This window comes from Nicotiana tabacum, chromosome 18, assembly GCF_000715075.1.
Source record: "Nicotiana tabacum cultivar K326 chromosome 18, ASM71507v2, whole genome shotgun sequence".
Lineage (NCBI taxonomy): Eukaryota > Viridiplantae > Streptophyta > Magnoliopsida > Solanales > Solanaceae > Nicotiana > Nicotiana tabacum.
This window is the reverse complement of record NC_134097.1, coordinates 93,651,553-93,662,411: the sequence shown is the minus strand read 5'-3', so window position 1 is coordinate 93,662,411 and position 10,859 is coordinate 93,651,553. Positions and strand designations below refer to the sequence as shown.

Below are 10,859 nucleotides of genomic sequence, written 5' to 3'. Positions count from 1 at the left end.
AGAACATATAAATTAGAACAATCTATGTATGATTTTTTTTTTAATTACTAAGGTATAATGTGTACTTTCTCTCTCTACGGAATCAAAGTATTTGTCTAGCATGTTTGGTCAAGCTTTTTCGATTTTAAAAGTACTTTTTTCTAAAAGTTATTTTTTTAAAAAGTTTAAGTGTGACCAAACTTTTGGAAGAAAAAAAGTAATTTCGAGGAGAAGCAGAAATAATTTTGGAAAAGCAGAAAAAAATAACTTCTCACCAAAAGTATTTTTTTGAAAAGTACTTTTAAAAAAATACGTAAAAATAATTTTTAAAAGTCTTACCAAATACTAATTAATGGTGAAAATTATTTTTCAAATTAATTAATCCTTTTAAAAAAATACTTTAAATTTAATTTAATTTTTGTAGGTTGGCCAAAAGACGCTAGTAGTAGTCTCATCATGTTATCACTACTACTTCCTATCGACATGAGAAAGTAATTAAAAATCAATAATAAAATAAGCCAAATGAAAGTGCAAAACAGAAAAGAAGAAGAAAATAGATCAAAGAAATCTGAGTCTTTGACTTTCTTCAATCCCGTTTCATTGTCTCCTCTCTTTGTCATCTCAAAGATTCAACTCAACTTCTTCCCTAAGACAAAGGCTCTTTCCACTTCAATCTCACACCCAAAAAATTAGCAACTTTCCACTGTGATTATTGTCCTTTATTTCTTGTCAAACAAGAAAATGATGATTTTGAGAAGTAATGCACTATTTCTTGTTCTAATCTTGGGGTTTTCGTTAACTCAAATTCAGTCTCTACGATTTGAAATAGAATCAGGTCATACAAAATGCATATCTGAAGAAATCAAAGGCCATTCCATGACTGTAGGAAAATATCATATCATTAACCCAAATGATGGCCATCCTTTGCCTGATACACACAAAGTCACCGTCAGGGTAAATATTTACTTCTTTTTTTTTTTGCTACTTTCATAGATTTTATGAGGTAAGAAACAAATGGGATTATTTTGTTTTTTCCAATTAGCAACTGGTTGTACTTGATTGGAGCTTTGTATGGTGCAATGGAAGGAAAAAAAATTATTTTTATGTAATTTTTAGTATAAAAATCTTATTTTTAAGATATTTAAGAATTTTGATGTTCGAGTTCCACAAAATATTAAATGTGTTTGATCTTGAATTTGGAACCAGAAATTCTATCTAAGACTAGTACAAGTATTTTAGCTTTTTATGATAGATGTGTCGGTTAAAGCTATGGATTTACCTGCATTTTCTTGATGGGATATGCTAAATCGCTTAAAGCTTCATTTGGAAATTATGGTTGGTCAAGAATTGTCCAGCTGATTTGCGTTGACTCTGTAGTCAGAGGCTAAAAATCTATCAAGAATGGAATGTGTTCTAATATCATTCAGACAATCAGTCAACTATGCTTCACTTCCAAATTAGTTGGTGTCTACTATATGAATCTTTCGTATTTACTTACATTGTATTCGGGTCTTAAGGTAATTTGTTCTGATGGTTTCATATTCAAAGTTTAAAAATTGTCCTTGTTCTTCGATATGCCTTACTTTGATTATCTGGATTTCTTCTGGTTTAGCTGAGACGATATCTTTTCTTTGTTTTTTGTGCTTTAGGCAACATCTGAACATGGAAATAGCTATCACTATGCGGAAAATGTCCATGAGGGGCATTTTTCTTTTGAGACTGTGGAAGCTGGGGATTATCAGTCTTGCTTTGTTGCTGCTGATCACAAGCCTCCGGTTAAGTTGACTGTTGATTTTGAGTGGAAAACTGGTGTTGCAGCTAAGGATTGGACAAATGTTGCCAAGAAAGCCTCTGTTGAGGTAAGCCCTGAACTTTACTTTTTATCTGTGTAGCTCAATTTAATAATGGTTAGGCTCTGTCTATCTTTTGGTTTCAAGAAAATTAATGGCTATTTATAGCAATATAGCTCCGCATGCATTCTACAATTCGTGGTGTAAAATAGACCGTTCAGCCAGAACTCCTAAATCTCCGTGAACTTTTCACGTTTAGCTTGTTTAATAGAAGTATCATAATCCATTTGTGAAACGATCAAGATTGCGTCTTTTAGCACAGTTGATCCTTGGCTACTTTCAACTTTTGGGAGCCGAAACTTCAAAAAAGAAAAGAACGAAATGATTGGTTTAGAAGGTCTGGGGGCTTTCTTCTTTGATCAGTATGGTATCAGATTTTTTGGGGTTCTCTTGTGCTGTTAAGTAATTTGCAATTCCTTTTGTATAGACGCTCCCAACTAGCATGGGTTGAGGTGTAGAGGTGTAGTTGATTAAGAATGAGATTAAAGTATATCTTTACAGAACTGTATGACTTAGATAGAGAATGTGATTGCCCAAGGCTTATTACTTAATAATTAAAAAGAACTTCTAAGTAATTCCTTTTTTCAGTGGAAAGAGGAAATGAGTTAGAAATAAAGAGGTCGTCACCTGAGAGATAATTGGTGACTCCTATTAATTGTTGTTCTAATGGCTGTATTCTTTCATCAAAAGAGATGTAATTAGATAATTTATAAGAAAAAAGATATACTTAGATAAAACCATGTCACATGTTCTAATTTCTTAATGAACTACAATTAAAATTTCAAGACATAGTGTATTGACTGTTTCTTAATTTTGTTCATCTCTATATGTAAAGTGTACGCTTCAAAAACCAAAGTAATTTCCTGTTCTTGGAAAATATAGAATGATTTATTTTTAAATTTACAAATTAAAATCCTCAGCATTTCACTTATTATTATAGTTAGTATTCCCTGATATCTTGGGCCAAATATTAGGAGAAACTTAGAACTAACATTGTTAAATAAAAACAAATTTATAGCGTTTGTAATGTGGTGTATAACGTACATGGATTGTCTAAAAAGTACAGTTTGGTATCTTTAAGAGGTTATGTGGTCCTTATTTTTGTATTTAGTACATAGGGTATAATATTATAGGAAAATAGCTATAATTTGCAACTTTGCTGTCTCATTAACCAACAGCACCACATGTTTTCATCAAACTCCAACTTTTAGGCATCACTGAAGAGGTATGCTAAGCATATTTCATAGATTAAGACTAGGCTTTCTTTAAAAAAAAGAAAAGAATAATTCATTAAGAGAAAATTAAAAAAGGAATATTGGTATCCTCAAATTGACTTCGCAACTAGGTGTACATATTTTTTTCTTCATATTCTTGGGATAGATCCTTTGATGTATCATTTTTAGTTTTTTACAGCTGCCATTTTTTCACTCTGCTCTCTTGTTGACTCGAACTCCTGGCCTCTTGGTGGATGTGGAGGGACCTTCCACTAAACTATTCCTACTTGTCACTAGCTATCTAACTATTTTATCACGCGCAGCAGGATTATATTGTTTAGCTTCGATTTCGATAGCTCAATGCTCGATTAACTCCTAGATGGTGACCTTTTATTTTCTGGCTGGTGGGGTGGTAAAAAAAAAACAAAAATCTGAAGTTCCTCAACACAGGGTGTTGAAATCCATTGATTGTATTAGTTTGCAATACTGCAGCATGAAGTTGACATACTGTTTATTCTATGCTGTCTATGCATTTCATGTGATGTGCCATCATTGACTAAAAGCATCCCGCCAATGCTTTGTGTAACCTTTTAAGACTGATTATGTTGAGAACCTTGTTGCGTCCTCCTCGCCCTTGAGAAATAGAAATGATGACTCAGTTGTAGTTGAACATGTGACCATCTCTTAAAGCTCTTTCTTGCCTTTAGTTAAGTTAATCGTCTGTTATTCAAAAGTTGCTGCCAGAATTATTGGTCATGTTTCAAAAGTTGTGTCGAGGTACATTCTTGTTATATGTAGTTGGTGTAATGTGTCCTAAAACAAGGGGTAGGGGCTGGGGAAGTGTGGAGCAGAAGAAAAGAGCACCTCCTGGTTTTTTAATATGAATGTGATGACAACATGTTCTGAAGATGAATGGAGACACATGTAATGTTTTTTCATCTCTGCTGTTACTAGGCAATGGAGTTAGAACTAAAACATATGGCTGAGACTGTCCAAGCCATCCATGATGAGATGTTTTATCTCCGAGAAAGGTGAGTTTAATCTTATGTTTTGTTATTTATCTGAGCCTCGTGAATCTATGCTAATAATAACTAAGTCGATAATGGTGCAGGGAAGAAGAAATGCACGACCTTAACATATCTACCAACGATAAAATGGCTTGGATGACTGGCCTGTCCATTCTTGTATGCTTGTCTGTGGCAGGTTTGCAGTTCTGGCATTTGAAAACTTTCTTTGAAAAGAAGAAGCTTATCTGAATCATTCTGATTTTATGGTACTCCATTTTCCGTGTATAACTTTTACATAGACAACATAGTTAAAGATTGACTTAGTGTGATGTACGATTTAATTGTCAATGAATATGCTACTATTTAATTGGGAATACGCTCATTGACTATGTTGTTCGGACTCTCCGAAAAAATCGATGGGTGGGTGTCGGATCTTCCAAAAGTAGTGTATTTTTGGAGGATCCGACACGGGTGCGGCAGCTGTTTTGGAGAGTCCGCGCAACATAGGCCATTGATCAATTATCAAGCAATCAATTATTTCTCAACCTAAAGTTAGTTGGAATGAATAATATGAAAGATTTTGTTATTGCCGTTATTGTTGTTAAAAGTATGCTTGATAGGACAGTAAAATAGGGAATATTTATGGAACTTTAAGTGCCAATTGAAAAGAAAATGTAAATTCAAATTTCATTTCACAACCCTTAAGTTAGTTGTGACGTCTAACATGATGCGTCTACGTAATTCTCAGAGCAGCAGTTTAGACATGTCTATGCTTGTTAGAGCTACGCATTAAGCAACAAAGGTGGTTGCCAATAGACACAGTTTATTTATCTGATGCATGTGACTACTGAATTCAAAGAATAATTGGGTAACCTTTCCATTTTCTGCGTTGGAGATAGGGGGTGGCAATTTAAGCCTAAATTCAGCCCAAACTCATTCAACCCACCCAAGGTTGGGCCCCTCATTGACCCGCCCATTGCTGAACTCAGCCAATCTTGACCTAGCCCATCTAAAGTTAGACTGATTTTTAGCCCAAATTGATCCATGCGCAAGTTTGCTAAAATATCTTTAAAATAATTCTTTTTTGTTTGATATGTTATATATGACCATAAAAAAATCTTGATAATTGAACAATTTATAAGAAAACAACACACATTAATTAAAATTTGGTATGAGTTGGCGGAGTTGGGTTATGACCTAAATTTTAGTCTATCTTGACCTACTCCATCTCAGCCCATATTAACTTTTGGGTGGGTCATTGATCTGCCAAAAATCAACCCGAGCCGCCCATTTGACACTCATATTTGGAGGTCAAGTGTCAAACTCCAAGTTCTAAAAGTTTCCACTCTTTAGCCCAAAACTCATTCCTAAAGAAATGTATCCAATTCAACGTCGACCAAAATTCACCTTTGTAGGCATCTGTAAGCGATATTTCTCCAACCCAAAGAATGATAATATTTCAATAGATCATAAATTCGTCAAATTGTTAAATTCTTGCTAAACGTATTTTGACTTGTGGTAAAGTTTATGGGTAACTCTATTGTTTACGGATAAAATCGGGGGCAAAGTTTCCCCCGATTCCCCAATAAGCAAAATAAGGGGGAAGCACGATTTGATGCGTCTATAAGCAAAGTTGAAGGACGCCTCGGATCGGAACCCTGGAGGAGTGAACGATGCATCTGGGATCGTGCACGGTAAAATAACGGACCCAGACCAAGTAAAGTTTCTAGACCACGGGAAATGCAGGGAACAGTTATGCATGACAAGCAGGGAGCCGTAATACTCGCTCTTAACCAAATATTATGGCGCGAATCCCGTCCGATATCAACTGCAGATCGATATTTACCGGAAAAAGAAGATTTTTACCTTATTTAGACTTGTACTAGGATGAAATTCCCCTACTATATAAAGGGAAAAGTTTCTTTTATTTTTACACATGGTTAACACGCACAAAAAAAAAGCAATAAATGTTTATTTTTGTCTTCTAGCTATTATTCAAAGTGTTCTTCAGTCATTCCTTTCTTTACGCGCCCCCGAACTTATATTGAGGGTCCAATCGAGGTCGAATTTTACTATTCAACCATTCAACCTAGGATCATGCTTGATCATCACATTACAATTGGTTTGATCTTTCATTTTATCTTTAATTTAATTACTTGTTGTTCTTAGATCATTCGTGTTGAATTAAATCACATATCCTTTGAACCGCGTACAAATTTTTATTGTTACTTTTTTTGGGGGGAAATAGTTTGTTGCCCACCATGGGAAAAAGGATAATAGTGGTGATTTGATATGAATCTCCATAACACACCATGTTTTACGTTTGTTCTTTGAAGTTTTGGTTCTAGGTTAGTCCAAGGGTGTCAAATTATTAGTGACCCACTTGAACATTGACGCTCAACCAGGCTACCATAGCAAAAACAATAACGTGATACCTAGCAATGATATGCCGGTGTTGATCCCAATGGTGCCCCAGTCGCCGACCCGATCGACGCTAACTCATAGGTTTCCATCAACATCAATCTACCAACTGACCTCGAAAACAGCGTTCGCGGGGAACCTCGACCATTAGCTCGAGAAGCGCCCGAAGGTGAAGGGGATGGTTTGAGCCTACAACTGATCTTTGAAATGTTGCAAGCTCAGCAAGCGGCAACAGCGCAGTTACAGAACCAAATCCAAGCCTTTACCAGGGTCGAGCCTAAGCAGACCAGGAGAAATACTCGAAGGGGTGAACAAGTTGCCGTGGAACCGGGAGAATTCAGGCCTGGGGAAACTTTTGACGTGATGAAGATGATCGAAGCATTTACAAAGCAATTAGTGAAGTCTGGCGAGAAAAAGATAGAGGCCAACGACAAGAAGGTGGAAACTTACAACTCTAGGGTCGATTAGATCCCGGGAGCTCCGTTGATATTGAAGGGACTGGAATTTAAAAACTTCATTTAGAAGCCTCCCCCCCCCTCCGAGCACGACACCGAAGCCGATCCTGAAGAGGTTCTGAATGCTCGACATACCCAAGTATAATGGGACTACGGACCCAAATGAGCATGTAACCTCCTATACATGCGCAATCAAAGGGAATGACCTGGAAGACGAAGAAATTGAGTCAGTGTTGCTGAAAAAATTTGGGAAAACCTATCCAGGGGCCAATAATATGGTATCACAACTTGCCTCCAAATTCTATTGGCTTGTTTGCTATGCTTGTAGATACTTTCTTAAAGGCCCATGCCGGCGCAGTCAAGTTCGAAACGAGAAAGTCAGACCTTTTCAAGGTCAAATAGAGGGATAACGAGATGCTTAGGGAGTTCGTATCGAGATTCCAGATGGAACAGATGGATCTGAACCCGACCGCGGATGATTGGGCCGTTCAGGCATTTACTCAAGGGCTCAACCACCGAAGTTTCATGGCTTCTCAGCAGCTAAAATAAAACTTGGTAGAGTACTCGGCGGTCACCTGAGCTGACGTCCATAATAGGTATCAATTGAAGATCAAAGTCGAGAATGACCAACTCAGGGCCCCTTTGTGGTATGTTTACCTCGTCATAACAATTGACAGGTCTAAGAGAAGCATCGATCAAGAGTAGAGGCCAGTATGATATCGATACCAGCATTGGAGGGAAAACAGATCCGAACGCCACCCGACAAGGAACGACAAGAGAAATGATCAAGGACCGAGCAGTCGGGGCTTGATGAGCAACAGTGTGTTTGATAGGTTGCTTGTGAGTAGAGAAACACTGAGATTGTTAGAGTATAATTTCAACATAGACGCTGCAAGTATAGTGTCAATCATAGGACGTATCAAAGAGGCCAAGTGGCCGAGACCACTGCAATTCGATCTCGCCCAGAGAGAACATAGCTTGATGTGCAAATACCGTAGTACTCACTATCATAAGACCGAAGATTATCGACAATTAAGAGAATTAGTAGCTCGGTTGTTAAATAATGGACACCTTCGGGAATTCCTAAGCGAGCCAGCCAAAAACCACTTAAGAAATAGGGACACCAGCAAACAGGTCGAACAAGAGGAGCCCAGCACGTGATCAACATGATCATTGGGGGAGTTGATGTTCCCCAAGGGCCAATAATAAAATCGACCAAAGTTTCTATTACGAGGGAAAATGCACCCAAGATTATGTTTCAGAAGGATCTATCTCGTTCAACAACGAAGATGTCGCGGGCATCATCCAGCCTTACAACGATGCACTGGTAATATCCGTACTTATCAATAAATCTCGGGTTAAGCATGTGTTGATTGATCCAGCTAGCTTGGCTAACATCATCAGATCGAGGGTCGTAGAACAACTAGGGTTGTAGGACCAAATTGTACCAGTGGTTCGGGTATTGAACGTGTTCATCATAGCATGCAAGACCACAAAGGGTGAGATAACATTACTGATAAACACTGCCGAGACCACCCAAGAAACAAAGTTCTACGTTACGAATGGGATATGAGATAAAATGCCTTATTCGGAAGGCCATAGGTTCGCAACATGAGAGCTGTGCCTTCGGCCTTATATCAGGCGCTTAAATTCTCACTCCGGGAGGAGTCAAGATAGTCTACGGGGAACAGCCGACCGCAAAGGGAATGATCGTTGTCGATGAAATAATCCCGGTGCCCGTGGTTTCGATATAAAAGAATAGGGAACCGACCAAAGAAAAAGAAACTAAATAGCAATCAATGGTACTGGCCATAACAGAGTCGGGAAAATAGGAAGAACACAGAGCAGACGACGAGGATGATTACGGCGTCCCGAGATCTTTTACAGTGCTCGATGACACTTACTCCACCAAATCGATGATCGAGGATTTGGAGAAGGTTCTTATTGATCGAGCACCTACTAGATCGAAAGGTATACATGGGCACGAGATTAACCCCCGAGCTCAGGAAAAAATGTATTGATTTTCTTAAAATTAATGTCGATTGTTTCGCCCGGTCCCATCTAGACATGACAGGGATCCCACCGGAGGTGATGACTCACAAATTAAGCTTGGATCCAAAGTTCCATCTAGTCAAACAGAAGAGAAGGCCACAGTCCAAAATCAAACACATATTCATCAAAGACGAGGTATCTAAACTTCCAAAAATGGGTTCCATCCGGAAAGCTAACTACTTGGATTGGTTAGCTAACGTAGTAGTCATACCTAAAAAGGGAAATAAACTTAGGATGTATGTAGATCATAAGGATTTATACAAGATATGTCCGAAGGACTCTTTTCCTTTGTCAAATATTGATCAAATGATCGATGTGACGGCAGGACACGAGATACTGAGTTTTCTCGATTCTTATTCCAGGTACAATCAAATTCGGATGAACCCAAGCAATCAAGAAAAGACCTATTTCATAACCAAATTCGGCACCTACTGTTATAACGTAATTCCATTCGGACTAAAGAAGGTTGGTGCCACATACCAACGCCTAGTTAACCGGATGTTCAAAGAACAAACAGAGAAATCAATGGAATTTTATATTGATGATATGTTGGTTAAGTCCCTACTGAGGAAATACAACATGAAGCTAAACCGGAGAAGTGTGATTTGGGGGTTAGCTCAGGCAAGTTTTTCGCATTCATGGTATCTAACTAGGAATAGAGATCAACTCGGGAAAAATAAAGTCCATAGAAAACATCACCATAGTCGACAACCTTAATGAGGTATAAAGACTGATTGGGCAGATAACTGCATTGGGCCAGTTTATTTCAAGATCTTCGAATAAGAGCCATCGATTTTTCTCACTTTTGAAAAAGAAGAGCAGCTTCTCTTGGACCCCGAAATGCCAACAAGCCTTAGAAGAACTGAAGTGATACCTATCGAGCCATCCCTTATTGCACATCCCAAAGACGGACAAAAAACTATACCTCTACTTGGTGGTTTTCGAGGTTGCGGTAAGTGGTGTCCTGGTCCGGGAAGAAGAAAGTACACAATTTCTTGTTTATTATGTTAGTAGAACCCTAGGCGATGCCGAAACGTGGTATCCGCATTTAGAAAAATTGGCGCTCGCCTTATTAAGAACTTTTATTCAATGCCACCCCATATGTGTCATGACTTCTTACCCATTGAGGAATGTCATGCATAAACCCGGGCTCTAGGGTCGGTTTACCAAATGGGCCGTAGAAATTAGCTGGTATGATATCGAGAATAAACCCCGAACTGCCATAAAATCTCAAATTTTGGCGGACTTTGTGGCCAATTTTACACCAGCCTTGATCCCCCGTGGTCAAGAAGGAATTATCGCCCATCTCCAGGATTAGCTCGGGGATATGGACCCTATTTACGGACGGCGCCTCCAACACGAATGGGTCCAAGCTCGGTATCGTGTTGAAACCACATGGGGGTAACATAATTAAGCAGTCTGTTAGAATTGTAAAATTTACTAACAATGAAGCCGAGTATGAGCTATGATTGCAGGTCTAGAACTGGTTAAGATCCTGGGGCCCGAAGTGATTGAGTCCAAATGCGACTCCCTCCTTGTCGTAAATCAAGTCAACGGGACGTTCGAAGTTAAAGAGGAACGGATGCGAAGGTACTTGGATAAATTGTAGGTGACCTTACACCAATTTAAGGAATAGAATTTACAGCACGTACCTTGGGATCAAAATAGTGAGGCTGATGCACTAGCCAACTTGGGGTCGTCTGTCGACTCCGATGAATTCAAATCAGAGGCAGTGGTATAACTGATGAACTCGATAGTGGAAGAAGGTCACGCCGAGTTAAACTCAACAAGCTTGACTTGGGATTGGAGAAACAAATACATAGACTACCTAAAGATAGGAAAATTGCCATCGAATCCCAATGAGTCGAGAGCCTTGCGCAC

General features: G+C 38.5%; 1 protein-coding gene across 1 annotated transcript; it reads left to right on the top strand.

The window, feature by feature from the left end:
• Positions 1–460: 460 nt before the first annotated feature.
• LOC107784576 (transmembrane emp24 domain-containing protein p24delta7-like) lies at positions 461–4,426 on the top strand. The gene is made up of 4 exons (XM_016605721.2): positions 461–933; positions 1,629–1,838; positions 3,998–4,074; positions 4,155–4,426. The coding sequence occupies exons 1-4, from the start codon at positions 721–723 to the stop codon at positions 4,297–4,299; spliced, it is 645 nt and encodes a 214-aa protein (XP_016461207.1). The 5' UTR covers positions 461–720; the 3' UTR covers positions 4,300–4,426.
• The last annotated feature ends 6,433 nt before the right edge of the window (positions 4,427–10,859 follow it).